Consider the following 23338-nt stretch of genomic DNA (forward strand, 5'->3'; position numbering starts at 1 on the left):
ACGTAGAACAGGTTTGTGTTTTTGTTTTTGTAAGTGACCGACTGCCTAGAAAACAGTGAATGAAACAAGTAGGAGGTTTATCATTCTCGCCTAACAGGAAGTCCAGAGCGTGCCGTGTGGGGTGTGATGAGTCCTCTGCCCCTTCTACCGCCATGAGCACTTAAGTCTTTGGTGTCCTAATAGCAACCTGGCTGAGGGATGACGAAGAAGGGTGAAGGCTGAGGCTAAAACCCTTTTCATTATTAGATTTCGTCCTGTTTTCATGTAAACAATAATCCCATTTTTCCCCCCCAAATATTATTAGCTAGTTGTGTTAAATGGCCACCATAATTAATAAGGGATTGGAATTTTGGAATTTCATATTCACACCTCAAAAACAGAGGAAGGTAAAGGAAAAAGATGTTCAAGAAAACATTTTGCAGATCAAAGTAAAATACCCCTTATTAATGATATTAAATGACAAGGTAGCCAAGGATAATTGTGGCAAGAGATGTATCAACTGACTTTGTTCTAAAGCCTGAGAGTATAATATTCCATGCAACTCATGGCCAGTCTATGAGGCATTCCAAATGAGGCAAAAGTTATTAGAGGACTTAGTGTTGTCTAAATTACAAATTTATTTCCTTTCAGCTTCATCTCAATCTAAACAAACTAATTTTTCAGGGACTTCCCTGGTGGCACAGTGGTTAAGAACCTGCCTGTCAATGCAGGGGACACAGGTTTGAGCCCTTGTCCGGGAAGATCCCACATGCCGCGGAGCAACTAAGCCCGTGCGCCACAACTACTGAGTCTGCGCTCTAGAGCCCGCGAACCACAACTACTGAGCCCATGTGCCACAACTACTGAAGCCCGAGCGCCTAGAGCCCGTGCTCTGCAACGAGAAGCCACCGCAATGAGAAGCCCATGCACCGCAATGAAGAGTAGCCCCCGCTCGCCACAACTAGAGAAAGCCTGCGCACAACAACGAAGACCCAACGCAGCCGACAGTAAATTAAAAAATAAAATAAATTAAAAAAATAATAATTCTTCAAGTTTTTTTTTTCTCATTAAACTTTTTTAATGGGTCTCAAATTCTGTGACAGATTTTTGGTCAAGTTGTTTCCATTAAAAAGTACTGATTTTAAAAATAACTTAAAACTGCCACACACAAAACAAATGGTCCACAACACATTCTCCTTTCCTTCTGAAGGTTTTACGATGCATTGTTATCATTAACCAGTCTTTTGCTATTACACTTAAATGGCCAATTGAGACAAACAGTTCTGAGACCGTTCTTCCCCCACTGGTTAAGACTGGGGTGGCCAGGTACTGGGGATAACGTTCATTTAGCCCTCTGAGCTTTCTGGGCGGACTTGGTGACCTTGCCAGCGCCACCTGCCTTCTTGTCGACTGCTTTGATGACGCCCACAGCAACCATCTGTCTCATGTCACGAACAGCAAAGCGGCCCAGAGGAGGATAGTCAGAGAAGCTCTCAACACACATGGGTTTGCCAGGAACCATATCAACGATGGCAGCATCACCAGATTTCAAGAATTTGGGGCCATCTTCCAGCTTTTTCCCAGAACGACGATCAATCTTCTCCTTCAGCTCAGCAAACTTGCAGGCAATGTGAGCTGTGTGACAATCCAGCACAGGTGCATAGCCAGCACTGATTTGGCCTGGATGGTTCAAGATAATCAACTGAGCTGTGAGGCCAGCTGCTTCCATCGGTGGGTCATTTTTGCTGTCACCAGCCACATTGCCACGACGAACATCTTTGACAGACACATTCTTGACATTGAAGCCCACGTTGTCCCCAGGAAGGGCTTCACTCAAAGCTTCATGGTGCATTTCAACAGACTTCACTTCAGTTGTCACGTTGACTGGAGCAAAGGTGACCACCATGCCAGGTTTGAGAATACCAGTCTCCACTCGACCCACAGGGACAGTGCCAATACCACCAATTTTGTAGACGTCCTGGAGGGGCAAACGCAAGGGCTTGTCAGTTGGGCGAGTTGGTGGCAGGATGCAATCCAGAGCTTCAAGCAGTGTGGTCCCACTGGCATTGCCATCTTTATGGGTGACTTTCCATCCCTTGAACCACGGCATGTTAGCACTTGGCTCCAGCATGTTGTCACCATTCCAGCCAGAAATTGGCACAAATGCTACTGGGTCGGGGTTGTAGCCAATTTTCTTAATGTAGGTGCTGACTTCCTTTACAATTTCCTCGTATCTCTTCTGGCTGTAGGGTGGCTCGGTGGAATCCATTTTGTTAACTCCAACAATTAGCTGTTTCACACCCAGAGTGTAGGCCAGAAGGGCATGCTCACGGGTCTGCCCATTCTTGGAAATACCTGCTTCAAATTCACCAACACCAGCAGCAACAATCAGGACAGCACAGTCAGCCTGGGATGTGCCTGTAATCATGTTTTTGATGAAGTCTCTGTGTCCTGTGGCATCAATGATGGTCACATAGTACTTGCTGGTCTCGAATTTCCATAGGGAGATATCAATGGTGATACCACGCTCGCGTTCAGCTTTCAGTTTGTCCAAGACCCAGGCATACTTGAAGGAGCCCTTCCCCATCTCAGCAGCCTCCTTCTCGAACTTTTCAATGGTTCTCTTGTCAATCCCACCACATTTGTAGATCAGATGACCAGTAGTGGTGGACTTCCCCGAATCTACGTGTCTGATGACAACGATGTTGATGTGGGTCTTCTCCTTTCCCATTTTTGCTTAGGTTTAGCAGTGGTTTTCACGACACCTGTGTCCTGGCGACAAACCCGTTGCGAAAAAAAAAAGCTCTTCAAGTTTTAATACAGATATTGATTCTAGTATCAGGGTAGGAAATAAAAAAATCCATTTTGAGATGTTATTCATCCATGCCATCCTCCCTGACAGTGAGAGACATACAAAAGGCTTGTACTTCGGAAATAGTGTAATGTCACCTCTAAATGTATTTTAATATTGGACTATAACTTAATGGAAATATAACTGTTATATCATAACTCAGTGATGTTCAGAATTGGGAAAGCTACAATAAATATTTCCCATGAAGCAGCAGAGATGTCAACAGGATTTCCCTGGAAATGGCAAACATACTCAATTGAGGGTGAACTTAAAATGTTATTTTAAAGTTATGTTTGTTCTGAAAAACATGAAATAATTCTTACATTATACTTCTCAATTATATTTTTCATTTTTATTCATTTTAATTTCCACATATAGTTGCATGGTAATTACACCAACATAATGACTTTCTTCACTCTTTTAATAGCTCCACATCAAGAGCTATGCGTTCCCCTTATTTCTCAGCCACTGTGCAGCTAGGCAAGGCCTTGAGAACAGTTTCGCCAAATAGGGTGTGAGTGGAAGTAATGCATTACTCATCTGAATGACCAAATCTATATGTCATAAATCACAATATCACAATCAGAACTTCCTCTTACACAAATATACCTGAGAGAAGGGAAAACACATATCCACAAAGACTTCTTGTAAAAGGTATCCATAGAAGCATTTTTCTTAACAGCCAAAATGTGTAAAGAATCCCTCCAACGAGTGATGACTGGGTAATCAAACTGTGGATATTACTACTCAGCAATAAAAAGCTATGAGGCACTGATAAATGTTACAATATGGAGGACCCTTGCAGACAGTAAACTAACTGAAAGAAGAGAGAAACAAGGCCACGTTATATGATTTAATTTATATGAAATGCCCCAAAGAGCCACATTCATGCAGACAGAAGATAACTTAATGTTTCCTTGTGGCTGGGGATGGAATATGGAATAACTGCTAAAGTGTGCAGGTTTGTTTTTGTTTTTTTTAAAGGGGAGTGATGAATGATGAAAATACTGTGGTTGGACATTGTAAATGTACAAGTCCTACCATACTGTGCACTTAAAAAGTGTGAATTTTATCATATGCAAATTATCTCAACAAAACAAACATAATCTAATATCTCCATATCAAACTCAGAAAAGAGATCTGCTCTATTATACTACCCACGGCCTACAAGGTGTTGGGGATATGAGTTCTAGTTTCCACTGTACTAATGGAAGGAAAAGACGATGACAAGAATAACGGCAAGATGGGGAGGAACTGGAGAGATACACTGTAAGGTAAAATTAACATATCAAGTTTCCAAACATTCCAGTGATGCACCTGCACATTAGCAACAAGTCTCCTGCTTCCACATTCTGAGACTTTAGTTCATTATCTCGTATCATTTCAATTCTCTCAACCTAAATTGAAAACGTGAGAGGCCTCTTTCTTTGTGTTTACATAACACATGCTTTGTACCTGTCATTGCTCTATGTACATTTTCATACCACACAAAACTGAAAATAACTTGATTTATGCATCCTCCAGATTTTTCACTGAATCAATAAAAAGGAAATACAAATTAAATATACAAATTGGGCTAAACAGTATTTTAAAAAGACGATAAATATGACTAACAAAATGGAATGTTACTACAGTATAGAAACTATGAAACATATTGCTTATTACTGTAACTTCAAATAGATTTTTATAGCCTTTCAAAAATGGCTATGAAAAATTATTGAATCATTATGTACTGTCTCATACACACTTCCACATATTTTCATGAAACAAGTATGAAAATATCTTAGGCAATTTATGTAAATAGGATTTCACAACCATTTTCAATAATCATATTGTGCAACGGGATCTACGTGTGCATCAGAAGGAATGTAGCAAGTACGTTATCACATGATGAAAATTGTGGTCTTTTCCCAACCAAGAATTCAGGAGTTTCAAGTGTAAACATTGTTTTATACAAAAGAGTCTGTTTCCATTTTTGATGTCTGACTACTGACACCTTTAAGCCTCACTAAAACCTCTTCCGATTCTGCCCAACTGGGCAGGGCAGGCTGATTAGATAAAGCCCGAGTGCTCCCAACCTTGGCAGCAGTTGTAGGTTCACACCACAATAAAGTACCATCACCCCAGCCTGGTCCTGTATCCACCATAACACAAGCCCATCAGCGTTCTCTGCTCTCCGTAGCCATTTTTGGAACAACTTGGGAAATCTACCCTGCTCTCTCCAGAAAGGCTCATTATGTAACAAACATTCATATGCAAACACTTTAGTGTATGGAATCATTAGCCCTGACATCCAAAACTTGAGTGGGGCTCTGTCCTGTTCCAGCAGAGTTAGCACAAGTTCAAACTAACGAAACACGTGTTACAGGGTGAATATATGAGCTATCCAAAAAATTCTCATTGTATATGTTCATTCTTAAAAGGAAACTCATGAACACCAATCCTTCCATATTTCCCTGAGCGCTCCAATTACAAAAAATAGGCTGCTATATTTATCTTTACTTCTGAAATTTCTTCTATTTTTCGTATCCTTACTATATTTCTATTTTCACTTCACGTAAAGGTGCAATCCATGGGTCTAATTTTGGCCTCCACACACAAAAAGGCAGGCAAAACTATAATCATATCGTGTATATCCATGAATGGGGAGGCAGGTATTAGGGTGTGAGAATCTGAAATTTCACTGTATTTTTATTATAGCCACAGAAATAATCTAGGATACACCATGGAGTGAATAGCTAAATGCAAATTATGAATATACATTTTCAAAATTGTAAGTTGTTTGAGTCTAACACGGATTGTTATAGATGCCATTCAACCCAAACAGCCAAATAATGTATTATTAGTGTTCATCTATTCTGTCACTCCCCAGGCTCTTAAATTTATATCATATTGTATCTTAAAATTGTGTCTTAGTTTTTCTAGGTTACATGGATATGAATAAACCCCACCTAAAGAAGTAGGTCCTTTTTTTTTTTTTTTTTTTTTGGCAGTGCAGCACAGCTTGTGGGATCTTAGTTCCCTGACCAGGGACTGAACATGGGTCCTTGGCAGTGAGAGTGTGGAGTCCTAACCACTGGACTGCCAGGGAATTCCCAAGAAGGAGGTCCTTTCATCTTACTGATCCCTTCCCTGAGACCATCATGGTGACAAATGAAAAGCATGTAATGAAACTACAACATCAACAGGTTTCTAACTTCAGGTTGCGGGTCATCAACAATAATGTAGCCTTTTCAAGAAACCTCAAATAACTGAATAAAAAATTTTCACAAACTGAAGATAATTAAACTTTCCCACAGACGTCCTTTCTCCATTGGCAGATTTAGTTCCCCCAGTATAAATTTTCTTATGTGTAAGTCAATTGACAGCAGTGGTTGAACACTTTATCACCTTTGTTACATTTGTAATGTTTCTGTCCGGTATGAATTCTTTGTGGTGTATCCTGAGGTCACTGCTTAAAGGCCTTGACACACTTGTACAGTTTCTATCTTATGTGAATTCATTCATGACCACAAAGGTACACATTTCTGACAAAGCTGATCACTGTCATTACATTTGGAAGGTTTCTCTCTAGTAAGAATTCTGTTATGTTCCACAAGCCTGGTTACAAGCTTTGCCACATACTTAAGTTTTATATGACTTCTCTCCTTGATGGAGTCTGATTTTAAGGCTTGACCACCTGCATAAGTTTTATCTCAATCCTTATATTTGTATTATATTCTACTATGAATTTTCCAGTGATCCCCAAAGCTTCAGCTTTTAATAAAAGCACTGCCACATGTATCAGCTTTATAATGTTTCTTTTCAGTTATGTATTTTCTGATGCCTAGCAAGGTTTGTAAATTGGGTAAAAGCTCTGCCACACTCGTGACATTTGTAAGGTTTCTCACCAGTATGAATTATCTTATGTCGATTAAGATGTGAACTATCTGTAAAGGCTTTGCCACACTCATTACATTTATGAGATTTCTCTCCAATATGAGTTCTCTTGTGACGCCAAAGTTGTGAATTCTGGATAAAAGCCTTATCGCATTTATTACATTTATAAGGTCTTTCTCCTCTATGAATCCTCTGATGTGCCTCAAGGCTTGAGTGCTGGATAAAAGCCTTGCCACAAAAATTGCATTTGTGTTCTCCAGTGTGAGTTCTCTCATAACCCCAAAGCTGTGAAGGTTGCATCAAAGCCTTGACACACACACTACATTTATTTGGTTTCTTTCCAGTATGCCTTCTCTGATGCCTACTAAGACTTGAAATTTGGGTAAAAGCTCTGCCACACTCATCACATTTGTACGGTTTCTCTCCAGTATGGATTGTCTTATGTTGAGTAAGATTTGAATGTTTTGTAAAGGCTTTGCCACACTCAACACATATATAAGGTTTCTCTCCAGTATGGATTCTCATGTGTTGGGTAAGGATTGACCGCACGGGAAAGGCTTTGCCGCACTCATTACATTTGTAAGGTTTCTCGCCAGTATGAATTTTCTCATGAATCCAAAGGAGTGAACGTTGAATAAATGACTTCCCACACTCATGACACTTGTAAGGTTTCTCCCCAGTATGCAGCCTCTGATGACTTGCAAGGACTGAATTTCGACTAAAGACCTTGCCACACACATCACATTTGTATGGTTTCTCTCCTGTGTGGATTATCCGATGGTTCCTTAGGGCTGAGTGCACACTGAAGGCTTTGCCACACTCATTACATCTGTAAGGTTTCTCTCCAGTATGGATTATCTTATGCTGCGTAAGATTTGAATGCTTCCTAAAGGCCTTTCCACACTCAACACATAGGTAAGGCTTCTCTCCAGTATGGATCCTCTTATGCTGAGTAAGGCTTGAACGCTTCCTAAAGGCTTTGCCACACTCATTACATGTGTAAGATTTCTCTCCAAAATGCACCGTCTGATGACTTCCAAGGATTGATTTTCGACTGAAGACCTTGCCACACACATCACATTCATATGCCTTCTCTCTTGTATGGATGACCTGATGTCGAGTGAGGTTTGAGCGCTGATTAAAGGCTTTGCCACACTCTTTACATTTGTAAGGTCTCTCTCCAGTATGAATTCTCCGATGACACGCAAGGTGTGAATTTCGACTAAACACCTTACCACATACATCACAATTATATGGTTTCTCTCCTGTATGGATTAACTGATGTCTACTGAGGTTTGAGCCATAAGGAAAGGTTTTGCCACACTCATTACATTTGTAAGATTTTTCCTTGTATGCTTTCTGGTCTTGTGTCAGTATTGAAGGATGCATAAAGTCATTCTTATATGTATTAGGAATGTTGGTTTGGACAATAGGAGAAATTGTCTGAAGTGGTAAAAATGAGGTACTACTGTTGATACTCTTGTCAGCCTGACTAAATTCATCAAATTTCTCTTCACTTTTAAATATATGCAGTTCATCCCGAAAGCTTAACGTAAGCCTATTTTCAATAAGTTTGTTTCCAGTATCCCTTCCACCATGTTGATTTTTTCTGTCAGTGAGATTTTCACTATGGGTTATAGGCATTCCTTTGTAATTTCTTTCATCATCTCTCCACTGACATTCAAACACATGCATGTTTTCCTGGATCTCCCTGAAGTAAAAATCTCTGATTTCACGGCTTTCATGTCTTCCCAACATCACTGTTTGGAATATTTCTCCTGTGTCACTGTTCGCTTTTGGTTTTAATTTCTTGATCACATGTATATGAGAGACAGCTACAAGATATAAAGAAACATAGGTATCCTATTAATTACAGATCGTAAATAAATGTTTCATGTTGAAAACGTGATATGATGCCAAAGGTAATACTTATCCTGAATAGAGTTATAAAACTTCCCAACCATGATCTTCAAATTTTTTGACACACTAAAGAAACAGGATCCTTTATTAATGAAAGAATAATCACATGTAATTCAAATTAATTTTAGGGTAGCCTAGTCAAACACCCTACGACAAAAACACTCACGTTGTGTAACACCCTACGACAAAAACACTCACATTGTGCAAACTTAACTCTCAAAGAAAGGGTATTTTCCACCATGACCACAAAGATCACATACCTGTTGGCAGTAAACATACTGCTGTCTCATAACTGAGGAGAAAAAACCGTAATATATATTTTATGTGTAATTATTGCACATAAATAAGTACTAAAGGACAATGTACTGTAATGGTAAATAATCCAAAACAAGCTTATCTAATGAATAATCTAAATAACTCACAGTTTAGAATCACAAAACCACTGTAGCATTGAGAAAATAAATCAATAAAACAATTTATAAGAAAACAAAATATTTATCTTAATACACATTATAAATCCACATGTACCCATTGAGAATAGGCATTTTACAGCATTAGTAAGTGGTGCGTGTCAGATATATTGCATAATACATGCTGAAAAAACATCATCTATAAATCACAATATAAATTGATAAATATTCTAGTAAATCATGATAAAGCCAGCATAAATAGTAAGTCACCATATTATAGAAAATTTTACTCTGTGGAACTCTTAACATTCCCCCTTTAGAATAAAGAAAGGACTTATATTCTAGAAGGAGCACGCAATATGAGAAATGGGAGTTACGTTGAAATCACCGACTTATGCAATATCATGTCAGGAAAATACATAACATTAAAAGAAGAGCTGAAGAAAGAAGTCAGAAGTCACAGTTATGATTTCATGACTGCAGTTATATCAGTCAATTAATAGAGGAATTCCCTCTCTATGCAGTGCCCTTTAATTATCCTGTTCACTGGCACCAAATTATATGTGATACAGAGTAATGTGCTTTGAAAATTTACTAATTAAGGTCAGAGACAACATTGTTGAGAATATACTGAAAAATAAAAACATACAAGGTGTATTGCAGACAAAGGCATATCTCATAATAAACATGACAGAAAGTTGACATATCTTATTATAGAAAAGTAACTTTTTGAGTCTTTACTGTAAAACATACAATATTCTAAGCCATTTAAAAACACTAATTTGGGGACTTCCCTGGTGGCACAGTGGATAAGACTTCGCGCTCCCAGTGCAGGGGGCCCGGGTTCTATCCCTGGTCAGGGAACTAGATCCCACATGCATGCCGCAACTAAGAGTTCACATGCCACAACTAAGGAGCTGGCGAGCTGCAACTAAGGAGCCCACCTGCCGCAACTAAGACCCCACACAACCTAATAAAAAAAACCAAAACACAAAAAAACACTAATTTGTTTTAAGGCTTGAGGTAAACCACCACTATTTTAAAAATAAGGACAGCAGATTCACAGGGTTTATGTACATAACACAAATTTACACAGAAAGTGAGAGAAGCAAGATTTGAACCTGTACCTACAGAATCAGACATGTTCTTAAGCATGACTGGCCACTCAGGCAGTATATATTACAAAATATTACAACGAATACCAGGAGCTTAGAAAGAAATACTTCAAGGGAGATATAAGAACTCAGCTGTGTCACTATCATAGTGTGACTCAGCCACTCCTCCTGGAATTGGCTTTTGAGTCATCAGCCCTGTACATTCTGATTTAGGTCCTGTCTGGAGAAAGTTGTTCAGTGGATAAATAGGGGTCATTTTTTACAGTGTGAGTAGTGCAGGGGTAGGGTGGGTGGGTAAAGGAGTGTTGTGGAAATTGGGGAGTTCCAGAGTAAAAACTTAATAATTCTAGGAAATAACAGTGTATTCCATCCAAATCAAGACACCTGGTGAAGAAAGGTCAGGTATGAGGAAGGGCAAGAGTGGAGGGCAGGGAGTAACCAACATGTGGGTGCACAGCTTGTGTTTGCATATCTGTGGGTATACAACTGTACGAGGGTGACTAAAATACTGACCTCAGAAGAAAAGAAGACCTGACAAGGAGCACAATGCTGTCCCATTTTTAACTAATGGAATTATATACAGACTATGGGGCAAAAATGGAAGAGATTTTAAAATGCAGAGAGTGTGATGTTGTAGGGAGAAAGCATGTTTACACCTACGTCAATACATGCTGTGAAATTTGTTAAACTGAGTATCTCACACGTTCCATTTCCAGGCATGTATTCAACACACAACGATATTCCAGGATACGTGCAAGAATGGGAGAAAAATCAGGAAATGGCCATCAAGAGGAGATGGATGTGTTTACTCTGTACACACACATGCAGGTACAATAAAATGTTATCAATGGTACAGCAAAATAGGGGGATCTTGATTTCAAAATGATGATCTCCTGGCTGGGTGGGCAGAGTTTGTCTGGCGAAACCAAGATAGCAGGAGGTGTTTGCAAAGGTCTGAGAATTTTAAGATGTGATAATGTTAGTTTTTAAAAAAACAAACAGAAAAAGAATTTTACTAAATAAAACACTAATTATATAAAATCTTTTAAAAAAGAAATCTAAGACTCTTTGTTTGATATTAAAAATAATAGTGTCCCTTTTCCTGGGGTCTCTAATTACTTGAACTCATATCCTGGATCTCTTAACACAATCTCCGCCATATAAAAGGCATGAAGAGTGATGTCAGCAAGATGGTAAGACCAATAAACTCAAGGCAATGATTACCCCATGGAGACACCCAGTTAACAACAATATACAACCAAAGGGGGAAAAAAATCCCTTGGGAAAACTCTGGAAACCAGTAATAAAGCTGCAGCATTCAAACAAATGACTACCCCCAAAACACTGAACCAAAAAGTGTCAGAAAGATCATGACGATTTGTTTGCCTTTGACTCACTCACTCCCCAGCACACTGCTGTGAGACTGAACAGGAGAAAGCCTCCCAATACCCAGATCTGCCCTCAGGAGGAAATGCAGATCAAAACCACAGTGAGATATCACCTCACACCCCTTAGATGGGTTATCATCAAAAAGACAAGAGATAACAAGTGTTGAGCAGAATGTGGAAAAAAGGGATCATTGCTGGGAAGAATGTAAACTGTTGCAGCCACTATGGAAAACAGTATATAATTTCCTCAAAATATTAAAAAAAAACACCCTGCTATCATATAATGCAGCAATTCCACTGCTGGGTATATATCGAACAAAATAAAATCACTGTCTTAAAAAGATACCTGCATTCCCATATTCATTACAGCAGTATTCACTATGGCCAACGTGTAGAAACAACCTAAGTGTCCAAGAGATGAATGGATAAAAAAAATCTAGTAGACATACACAATGCAATATTATTTAGCCACAGAAAAGAAGGAAATTCTGCTATTTGTACCAACATGGATGGACGTTGAGAGTATATGCTCAGTAAAATAAGTCACACGTAAAAACTAATACTGAATGATCTCACTTATAGGTGGAATATATATATATATATAGAACAAAAAAGACCAAAGCTAGCAGAAGTAGAAAAAAGTAGATTAGAGATAAATGAAATAGAGAATAAAAACTACAGAAAACCACAACCACAACTGGGAGGAAGCCTCCCAAATTCCAGCTCCTTCCTTAGGAGGAAATGCGAATCAAAATCACAGTGAGCTATCACCTCACACCTGGTAGAATGACTATCATCAAAAGGTCAAGAGATAATAAGGGGAGGTGAGCATATGGAGAAAAGGGAACCCAGTGCAATGCTGGTGGGAATGTAAATCGGTGCAGCCACCATAGACAAGAGTATGGAGGGTTCCTCAAAATATTAAAAAAAACAAACAAAAAAAGAACTACTGAAACAGGAGGGAAGGAGGCAGGGCACAACCTTTGAAAGAACGACACAGCCCGAGGACATGACATAAACTGATTAGAACCAAATGGACCCAAGATGACGGACAAGTCGACTTTTTCCACTAGACCTTGAGCCTCAGTATATGCTCACATCAGCAAGCTAAATGACATACCTACAGGCGCCATGACAGTTCCAACACCGACCATAAGGATCAAAAAGTGGGCGGTAGCCCAATTCCTGGAAATCCCCGCCCCTTCCTAAAATAAATGGAATACTCCTCCCACTCATTAGCCTATGAAATTGCCCACTCCTATAAAAACTGACAACCCCGTACCCTGGCGCTTTTCTCACCTTCTGAGATGGCCCACACTCTGTCTGTGGAGCGTGTTTCTCTCTAAATGAATCCACTTCTTACCAATCGCTTTGTTTCTCACTGAATTCTTTCTGCGATGAGACATCAAGAACCTGAGCTTCATTCAGTCCTGAAACCAGGTGTGTGATCTCAGTTGGAAGACTGTGGGTTTTGGCCGGGTTCGAGTCCCGGCTGCGTGAGTTCAAGTCCCAATCTGAGGTGCATGATTTCACTCCCATAGGATACAGCAATCCCACTTCTGGATGCATACTGAAAGGAAATGAAATCACTACCTCAGATATCTGCCCCCCATGCTGTTGCAGCATGATTTACAATAGCCGAGACATGGAAATAACCTAAGTGTCCAACAGTATGTAAATGAATTTTAAAATGTTACACACACAATGGAATATTATTCAGCAATAAAAAAATTAAGTAGTAAATCCTGCTATCTGTACCAGCATGGACAGACCTTCAGGGCATTACTCCAAGTGAAATAAGTCAGGAGAGAAACACAAATACAGTCTGACCTCAATTATATCACACGTAGTGGAAGTTTAGAACAAAAACAAAAGCCAAACGATTAGAAAAAGAGTAGAATAGTGGTTGCAGGGGCTGGGGATTGGCAGTTTCAGTTATAAGGTGAATACGTTCAGGGGATCTGATACATAGCATGGTGACTGTTGTGAACAATACTGTAATTATATACTTGAATTTGATAAGACAGTAGATGTTAAACGTTCTCACCACACACACACACAAAATTGTAATTATGTGAATTGATGTATGTGTTAACTAAACTGTGGTAATTATTTAGCAATATATTATATGTATATCAAATCATCACTCTGTACACTTTAAATTTACACCATGTTATGTTTGATTATATGTCAACAGACCTGGGGAAAAAGAAAATACAAAGGAGTACACAAAAGAGATCCTGGTTTATCATGTGAATAAGAATTTCAAAAAAAAAAGCAGAGAGAGAGAAAGGAAGAAAAGATGGGAAAAAAAAAGATCTCAAAAGACCAAAACAGACCCAAAGCTCCAGAAGGAAAGAAATAAGAGTAAGATTAGAGATAAAGGAACTAGAAAATTAAAAAACTACAATCACAAAACTAAAAGTTGGTTCTTTGAGAGACAAAATTTACACTCAGCAAGATTAAGAAAAAGTCAGAAGACTCATAGCTAAAATCAGAAATGAAAGAGGGAACATTACAACTGATTACAACTGATGCTACAGAAATCAAAAGGATTATAAGAGAATAGTATAAGCAATTCTATGTGTAAATAAAGGGTGGCAAACCAAGGAGAAATGGCTAAATTTTCAGCAACACAACCTCTGAAGACTGAACAACGCAGAAATACAAAAACTGAACAGACCTATACCTAGTAAGAAGATTGAATCACTAATCAAAAAGCATTCAACAAAGGAAAGCCAGATAGCTTCACTGCAGAATTCTATCCAACATTTAAAAACAATGAATGCCAATCTTCCTCAAACACTTCCAAAAAAACATGAAGTGGAGGAAATACTTCCAAACTCATTCTATGAGGCCAGAATTACTCTAATACTAAAACAGACAAAGACACTGCTAGAAAACCACAGACCAATACCTCTGATGAATACTGATGCAAAAATCACAAATAAAACGATAGTAAACCAAATGCAACACCACATTAAAAGAATTATACACCACGACCAAGGGGGATATAGTTTTGGAATGCAAGGGTGGTTCAACATATAAAAACTTTTCCATGTAAACCTGCATATTAAAAGAGTAAAAGGAAAAAAAAAAAAAGCTACACAATCATCTCAATTGATGCAGGAAAACTATTTGAAAAAAGTTAACATGATAAAAAACACTCAATAAAGTGGAATACAAAACAGCTACCTCAACACAGGAAAGGACATGTATTAAATGGCCAAAACATCATACTCAATGTTGAAAGACTGAAAGCTTTTCCTTGAAGATCAGGAACAAGACAACGATACATGCTCTCACTATCTGTATAAAACACATTACTGAAAAAAAATTACTAGAAGTCCTAGCCAGAATAGGAAGAAAAAGAAATAAAAGGTATCCAGATAGAAAAAGGAAAGAAAATTATCTGTTTCCAGCCGATATGATCAAATGTGGAGAAAGACCTGAGGATTCTGCAAAAATCCTGCTAGAACTAATGAATGAATTCAGAAAAGTTGCAAGATATATTATCAACATGTAAAAATCAAATGTGTTTTTATACATTAACGATGAACAATCTGAAAGAAAATTGAGAAAACAATTCCACAGACAATAACAGCAAAGAATAAAACACTTATGCATAACCTTCGCAAAGAAGAAGATTTGTACACTGTAAACTGAAAACATTGCTGAAAAATATTAGAAAAGATACAAATAAATGCAAAAATATTCCAAGTTCATGGACTGGAATACAATATTGTCAAGATGTCAATACTACCCAAAACAATCAACATATTCAATGCAAATACCTAGCAAAATCCCAAGTGTTTCTTGGGATTTTAGATAATTTCATCCTAAGATGCATATAAAATAGACAATTTCATCCTAACATGCATATAAAATCTCAAGAGACAAAGAAGAGCAAAAACAAGCTTGAAGAGAATAAAGTTGGAGGTCTCCCACTTCCTTATTTCAATACTTAACACAGGGCTTCCCTGGTGGAGCAGTGGTTAAGAATCTGCCTGCCAACGCAGGGGACACGGGTTCGAGCCCTGGTCCGGGAAGATCCCACGTGCTGCGGAGCAACCAAGCCCGTGCGCCGCAACTACTGAAGCCCACACGCCCTAGAGCCCGTGCTCTGCAACGGGAGAAGCCACCGCAATGAGAAGCCCACACACTGCAACGAAGAGTAGCCCTTGCTCACTGCAACTAGAGAAAGCCCGCACACAGCAACAAAGACCCAACACAACCAAAAATAGATAAAAAAATAAATAAATTTATAAAAATAAATACTTAACACAAAGGTACACTCATTAAAACAATGCGGTACTGGCATAAGGACAGAGAGACCAGTGGAACAGAATAGAGTAATAAATGTCAGAAAAAAACAATGTGTATATGGTCAAATGATGTTCCACAAGGGTGTCAAGATCAGTCAGTGGGGGAATGATAGTGTATTCCACAAAAGATGTTAAGAAAACTGAATATCCACATGCAGAAGAATGTAGCTGGACCACTGCCTTACACCACATACGTCTAAACATGAGCTCCAAAAGTATAAGACTCCTAGCAGAAAACAGGAGGAAACCTTCATGACACTGAATTCATCAATGATCTATCAGATATGACATCAAAGGCACAGGCAACAGAAGTAAAAACAGATAAACTGGACTGCATCAAAATTTACAATGTATTGTGCATTAAAGCACACTCAGTAGAGTGAAAAGACAACATACGGTATGGGAAGAATATCTGCAAATCATGTATCTGATAATAGGTTAATATTGGGAATATAGAAAGAATTCTAAAAGGGTCTGATCAGCAATTCCATCATGGGGGTAGGGGTGGATCCCCACGCCAACAAGCAATGTTCAGGCATCAGCTGGGTGTCCTACAATTGAACTCAGTTGTGACACTATCTACCTGGAGATAGTCATATCCGACAGGTTAAGGGCTTGGTGTTATAAAACTGCCCCCTCCACCTCACACTTTAGATGCCAATCTCAAGTCCAGGATGTCACCAGGGCTTCTGACCAGCAGCCTACAGATCAGAGGTTCCAACAATTTACTTGTTAAGAATGTTTCATAGAACTCAGAGAAACATGTTACTTATTAGATCATCAGTTTATTATAAAGGATATAACTCAAGAACAGCCAGGGACTTCCCTGGTGGCACAGTGGTTAAGAATCCGCCTGTCAATGCAGGGGACACGGGTTCAAGCCTTGGTCCGGGAAGATCCCGCATGCCGCGGAGCCACTAAGCCCGTGAGCCACAACTACTGAGCCTGTGCTCTAGAGCCCACGCGCCTAGAGCCCGTGCTCCTCAACAAGAGAAGCCACCGCAATGAGAAGCCCGCGCACCGGGACGAAGAGTAGCCCCCGCTCACCGCAACTAGAGAAAGCCCGCGCGCAGCAATAAAGACCCAATGCAGCCAAATAAAAATAAATTAAAAAAAAAAAAAAAGAACAGCCAGCTGGAAGAGATGCATAGGACAAAGTATGGGGAAAGGGTTTGGGGTTTCCACGCCTTCCCCCAGACCACCATCCTCCCCAAATCTCCACCTGTTCATCAACCTGAAAGCTCTCAGAACCCTCTTTCTGGGTTTTTATGGAGGCTTCATTACACAGGCATGACTGATTAAATCAGTGGCTACTGGCAGGCAAACTCAACTTCTAGCCCCTCTCCCCAACCCCTCCAATCAGGGGTGAGACTGAAAGTTCCAACCTTCTAATCACATGGCTGGTTCCCCTGGTGACAGCCCCCCATCTTGAGGGAATTTCCAAAGGTCACCTTATTACCATAAATTCAGTTGTGACTTAAGGCGATTTGTTATGAATAACAAGACACCCATTCTACCTTCATGGCTCTGAAGTAATTTCAGAAACTGAGGACAAGACACCTAATATTATAACAAAAGATGCTCCCATTGCTGTTATCACTCAGGAAACTCCAAGGGTTTGGGGAGCTCTGTGCCAGACATGGGGAAGAGGGTCCTCCTCAGAACTGAACCATGTTGGCACCCAAATCTCAGACTTCCAGCCTCCAGAACTGTGAGAAATAAATTTCTGTTGTTAACAAGCCACCCAGTCTATGGAACTTTGTTAGAGGAGCCAAAACTGACTAAGAGACCTATGATCTAGCAATTTCATTTCCCTGTATATGTAACAAAGAAATTGAAAGCAGGATCTGGAAGAGATATTTGCATACCCGTGTTCACAGAAGCATTATTCACAATAGCTAAGAGGTGGAAGCAACCCAAGTGTCCACTGACAGATGAATGCACAAAAAGGTGATTATTCAGGCAAAACAACAAAAGACTCAGATCCCGTCATGTGCTACAACATGGATGAACCTTGAGGATGTTAAGAAATAAGCCAGCCACAGAAAATACTATATGAGTCCACTTATGTGAGGTATCAAACACAGTCAACTTCGTGGAAACAGAAAGCAGAATGGTGTTTGCTAGGGGCTGCTGAGGGGGGATAATGGGGAGAAATCAAGTGAGTTTAAATACTCATGGTCATCAACTGAATCTATAGTCAAACAACAAGAAAAACGTGGTATATATTAACTCTTCTAAGCTCAAATGATGTAAAACATTATGAAAGTTATTTGACACAATAAAAAAAAGAACATGAGGTTGGGGGTGCTTCTACTGTTAATACTATGTATTAGTAGATACATAATTATTTCGAATCAATCAATAATATGCAATATGTCTAAAATTAATCAATTAGACTTCATAAATATCATCAGGAGAACAGAAGTAACCTTATGGAGAAAACAGGTGAATGGCTCTCATGGGGAAGGACTTGTATTAATGGGCGCTGTAGTAACAGCAGTTCCGTGCAGAAACATTTTCTGGCCGTGGCGTGGAGACCGATGGAGGAGACCCATGTGCACAGAGGTGGTGACCAACACACACAGCAGATAAGCCGGAGGACAACAGCACAGCACCAGTAGGAGGGACATCGGGGACCAGGTGCACTTTATATGAAGCTAATGCAAAGGAAGATGGGGAACAAGACGGTCTTCTTGTGTTCACTCAAGAATGCAATTTCCAGAAGAGGGATTAGGAGTTTGGGATTAGCAGATGCAAACTATTACATATGTGTATGAATGAATCAACTATACTCCAATATAAACTAAAAAAAAAAAGGAATGGAGTTTCCAGAACGTTAGAAGTTTTGCAGGAAATACAGGTGTCAGAAACAACAGTGGAGAAGAAGTTCATAAAGTGCAAGAAAAGGGCTAAATTTTCTATAAAACACAACGGCATATGTAAGTATTAATTCACTATATCAACATGGACACGATGAACCTAGACAGGGAGCATGATTATTAGAATATCACAGTCATGCCCCAAAATAAAAACTCAGTGAAATTTATATAAAATTCAACAAATTATGTACAGAAAATTGAAAACATACAATAGGAAAAGCAATGAATTTTATATAACAAATTATGGCAAGGCAATCAAATGGTATTCCTGGGATTAAGAGAGTGACAATAAAAAATACATATATTCTCAAGATATTAAAAATCCCAACTTAAAAACTGTAATAAATTTAATATTTGGTACTCAGTTAGGTGAAAAGAAGTAGAAGGAATTAATAAGAATATGTTTTCAAAATATTCTGGACTAAGTGTAGGATTTAGGGAAACAGCTGCTGAGCCATACCCCCAACTCTAAAGGAGGAAATACTGTAAAATATAGAAAACAATACCCACTCCCTAATCCCCCCTCCCACACATTGCAAATATGGAACAAAGAACACAAAGAGTAGCAGCCGCTCAAACACAACAAATTACAGTACTTCACTGAAGGCATCATTCAGCTTCATAAGTTCCCTCACTAAGTTGCTTGAAAATAATGTGTTGAGGTAGAATGAACAATGGCACGCACAGAGGATAAAAAATGTGGTACGGACAACAGTTTAGTCAACAGCCTCAGAGATATGAGGATATGATCTTCCTAACAAATGTTGTTCCCAGCAGAAATTCGTGTGTTATTTATTGTGGCACAAAGGGGATGGTCATTAGCATATGTGAACACCACTGTCACAGTGTCCTTGAGAGCTGCTTTCATGACACTCCTCCCAACTGGAAAGATTACTGAAAACACTTATCAGTCAGGCTCTCCTGATACTCTCCATCTCAGTATCCTGGGACATGCTGACCACTCTACTGAGTAGCTTCAAGTGGTGCTTCTTATGCAGCAGGATAACGTCGCAAGATATGAGTGACAGGATTCTGCATCAAGAATTTTGTTACCAAGGAAACCCACTCCATAGGAGAGCCCACCAAAAATTGCCCGTTACTTAAAGGTGGATGATCACGGCAAACAAATAGGATAAAATTTCAGACCCTAGGATGTGTATTTCAGAAGCAAGTTTCAGGGGCAAATTCACGCAAACTTAAGAGAATATGAAATCTGGAAGAGTCTCCATTACCCAACCAGACAGAGTAGTGCAAGAGGCAGGAAAATACAAGATGTGGGGTCAGATGTTGTAGGATCTTGAGATGGGACCATGTGCTCTATCCACAGATGCCAAGCTAAGAGCCTGACAGACTGGCATATGCTCCTCATGCAGGACTGGGGATTAAAAAGAAGATCTCTCCGTCCACCGCCTTTACAGTTTTCCTAAGTAACAATCACAGATGATCCAACCCACCTCCCGTTACACACCCTCAAGCTGTGTGACAAAAATAGAACAGGAGGAAGGATGGAGGGATTTGAACAGGCAGATGGGGCTTGAGACAGCCCCGTGCAGGTTCTGGGGTGACAGATGGAATCAAAGAGCAGCCAGTGTTTTCTCATCTCCTGATTAGGTCTCCCAAGTACAGCAAATGGAGATGGAACTGGGAAAGGTCCAGGGTTAGGACTGTGGAGGGGTCAGCTCTGATCAACATGGACTAAGAACTAAGCATCTGATGGAATCAAGAACAGAATGAGAGACCAAGGGGAAAAGAGACCCCTTTCAAACATCCCGTCCCATGCTCCTCAAGGTCAAGGAACCAAAGAGTTCACAGGAGCCAGATGACGGAGTGCAGATCATGATAAAAACTCTGCCTTTGTCTGTTTTGGAGCTGCAGCACCCCTGAAGGGTGAAAAGACACATTATACATGCTGAAGGACGGAGTGATAAGTTAGGGAGGAGAAAAATTTCCTCTGAGAGTTCACAAGAAATAAACTTCTGTTTTCCCATAGAACTCTCCCACTTAAGGAAAGTTTCCCAAACACTATTAATGGTGAGGTTTCCTCTCTGCTCTTCTGAGCTCCGACCTGTGTTGGCACCTTTGACACGTTCCCATTCATTTGATTTTTTGCTATTTTTCACTTCACTCTCCAGAGCCCAGAGCTCTTTCCCTTGCTCCAAAATGGAGATAATATTCACAACAAAAACAGACATTCGTACTCATAAAAAGAAAGGAACATGGTGTACTGTGGCGTTTCCAGAATCCCAGTTCCTTGTTCAGCTGAGGAGTGAGGACATTACAGATGGGTCTGGAGAAACATTTCACAAATTCATCCACTGCCTCCTTCTGAATACAGAGGGAACAGTATAATATGCAGACATCTAGCTCTCTTCCTAGAACTACTGAATCAAAAGCACAGGGGTAGAAAACAAGAAATTTGATATATTAAGAGTTTGCCATTGGGCTTTGTAAATACTGAAGCTCTGGAACAACTCCTAGTATATCATGAAATGGGCAGATTCCTGAAGAAAAGCAATTTTAAACTCCTGATGTCGAATCATAAAGCTTTTCACGTCTGAGTCAACAGGGCTTTCAGGTCAGTCAAGCACAGCAGGGCCTCCCAAGAGGCACACAAGGGAAAATGCAAATATACGCAAGGGCAGATCCCAACTTCTAGAGGGAAGTTATCCTCACCCAGGGAGAGCAAGTTCCTGTAGGTCTCCAGCATCACGTCCCTGTACAAGGCCCTCTGACCAGGATCCAGGCATTCCCACTCCTCCTGAGAGAATGTGATGGCCACATCCTCCAAGGTCAACTGTCCCTGAAACAAAAGATACGTCTCACCAAGGGGCCATGAGGAGAGTTCTTACCGTCACATAAAAGGAGAAGAGAGAGGGTCAACTGGGTTGAAGAGTGAGTTCTGACAGATTTGAGTAAAGGCATTTTGAGCAAGTTATATGCCCGAAATTTTAGTTTCTTTGCTTCCATAAAAGATTACGATATCCTCCGAGTCAGTGTGGATTACTGGTTTTTGTGGATGATACATGAAATATACAAGCAAAAACGCAACACGGGTTGTCTACACAGGAGTGTCAGATATTACGTTCTACACATTGCGGGTATTCGGTATGCAGATGAGCTAGGACATGAGTGGCGTCCTCAGAGGCGACTCCACAGTGGCTTTACCGGGAGATCAGGACCTTAAAATTGTGATGCGGATAACAAGAACAATGACGAAACGCGTGCGAACACTTCCTGTGTGCTGAGCATTACGCTTGACGCTTTACGAACGTTCACTTGTTATCGACATAATAGCTCAACAGAGGAAGACCTGTCCCCACTTTACAGAAGAGAAAACTGTGTCAGAGCCACTCTAAGAAACTCGCCTCAGAGCAAATAGCTAAGAGATGACACAGCGACCACCTGAACTCGGGTGGTCGGCCCCTCATCAAACCTGAACCATCAAACAGTTACGTACAGCATGAAAAGCACCCTGAGAGAGGGTTCCCTGAAAAGCCCTGAAACGAGTACAAGGTGAACAACGTGCAAATGCATAAAAAGTCATATACAAATACATACGTGTCTACACATAATGTTACCGTTTTTGCTATTTGAATTATTAATGGGATAGTGTAAAAGAGAATTAACATGTAATTTCAACTGCTAAAAAAATATAAAACTTATTTATAAAATGATATTTTATAAAAGCCATGGACTTGCACATCCATGCACTAATGCACACACATGTAGACACACCATTCACTAAAATGAGAGCAGCTGTCTCAACATATTTTGGATGATTTTTTAAATTATCATTTTGATCAATGTATTTCAACATCTCTGGGACAATGAAAATGTACTAAGTGTAGTTAATTTAGTTTGTCAACAGTATTCTATAGTAGGTTAGTAAAAAACAGGTACAAACATGAAGAAATATATAATGCTTTAATGTCTATAAAATACATTACTCAAAAATACAAATATAATTTTATCCATTTAAATTTACAAATGTAGCTATTAAAAAAAGCCAAACCGAGTTTATTTGTTTATTCCACTAATAAAATATTGATTCAAAATTGGAAGGGTTATTAGTGGTGTACATTAATTTAACAGATTAAGGAAAGAAATTATCAAAATAGTAGAGTTGAAAAATTCTTGGATAATTAAAAATCATGACAAAAAGAATACTAAAAAAAAAACAAAAAACTTTTATTGAGCAAGAACATACTGAAGCATCAGAGAAGACTGGCAAGTCCGAAGAAGGGCATTTCAGGAAGGACAGACAGAAGAAACAACTGAGAATATGACTTTACCTGAGAAAGAGCCATTCCTGACTCCTTTTCTTTCCTCTTCCTCCTCTTCCGGGCTTCTTCCTCAGACAACATGAGTCTTTAGAGGTCGATCTTGAAAGTGGAAAACAGGCTGTTTAATGCTTAGAATCAACACACCCCCTTCCTGAGTCACCACCACACACACAGGGAAGACCTCAGCATGTGGAACAGACAGTCCCCTGCTGCCCACGGTCCCAGGAGGGGCTCAGGACAGTAAGCTCCCACACAGAGACCAACACAGGAGTTTCCCACCCTTTCTTCAGATCTCGCTCCCCTCCT

General features: G+C 39.6%; 3 protein-coding genes across 4 annotated transcripts; all 3 read right to left on the reverse strand.

The window, feature by feature from the left end:
• Window positions 1-1135: 1135 nt before the first annotated feature.
• LOC133078696 (elongation factor 1-alpha 1-like) lies at window positions 1136-2774 on the reverse strand. Its single transcript, XM_061173852.1, has one exon. It carries the CDS (start codon window positions 2708-2710, stop codon window positions 1322-1324), a length of 1389 nt encoding a protein of 462 aa, XP_061029835.1. The 5' UTR covers window positions 2711-2774; the 3' UTR covers window positions 1136-1321.
• Window positions 2775-6623: 3849 nt separating this feature from the next.
• On the reverse strand, window positions 6624-23087 carry LOC133078664 (zinc finger protein 160-like). Of its 2 annotated transcripts, XM_061173804.1 has the most exons (3): window positions 21423-21501; window positions 12842-13112; window positions 6624-8544 (listed from the first exon to the last, which is right to left on the reverse strand). In XM_061173804.1, exon 3 carries the CDS (start codon window positions 8465-8467, stop codon window positions 6635-6637), a length of 1833 nt encoding a protein of 610 aa, XP_061029787.1. In that variant the 5' UTR covers window positions 8468-8544; window positions 12842-13112; window positions 21423-21501; the 3' UTR covers window positions 6624-6634. The 2 variants fall into 2 exon arrangements, with proteins under 2 accessions (XP_061029787.1, XP_061029788.1); XM_061173805.1 differs by lacking the exons at window positions 12842-13112; window positions 21423-21501 and adding an exon at window positions 23042-23087.
• On the reverse strand, window positions 19740-23129 carry LOC133077760 (zinc finger protein 480-like). The gene is made up of 3 exons (XM_061172517.1): window positions 23042-23129; window positions 21396-21549; window positions 19740-19849 (listed from the first exon to the last, which is right to left on the reverse strand). Exons 1-3 carry the CDS (start codon window positions 23111-23113, stop codon window positions 19740-19742), a joined length of 336 nt encoding a protein of 111 aa, XP_061028500.1. The 5' UTR covers window positions 23114-23129.
• Window positions 23130-23338: the final 209 nt, after the last annotated feature.

Source organism: Eubalaena glacialis, chromosome 18 (assembly GCF_028564815.1).
Source record: "Eubalaena glacialis isolate mEubGla1 chromosome 18, mEubGla1.1.hap2.+ XY, whole genome shotgun sequence".
In the NCBI taxonomy this organism is placed as follows: Eukaryota; Metazoa; Chordata; class Mammalia; order Artiodactyla; family Balaenidae; genus Eubalaena; species Eubalaena glacialis.

Coding starts and splice junctions, on each gene's coding strand:
- LOC133078696 (XM_061173852.1), bottom strand. CDS start 2,710: ATGGGAAAGGAGAAGACCCACATCAACATCGTTGTCATCAGACACGTA.
- LOC133078664 (XM_061173805.1), bottom strand. CDS start 8,467: ATGTTGGGAAGACATGAAAGCCGTGAAATCAGAGATTTTTACTTCAGG.
- LOC133077760 (XM_061172517.1), bottom strand. CDS start 23,113: ATGTTGTCTGAGGAAGAAGCCCGGAAGAGGAGGAAGAGGAAAGAAAAG. Junction 21,550..23,041: donor CAGGAATGGCTCTTTCTCAG/GTAAAGTCATAT, acceptor CTTTTGTTTCAG/GGACAGTTGACCTTGGAGGA. Junction 19,850..21,395: donor TAACTTCCCTCTAGAAGTTG/GGATCTGCCCTT, acceptor ATCCACCTTTAA/GTAACGGGCAATTTTTGGTG.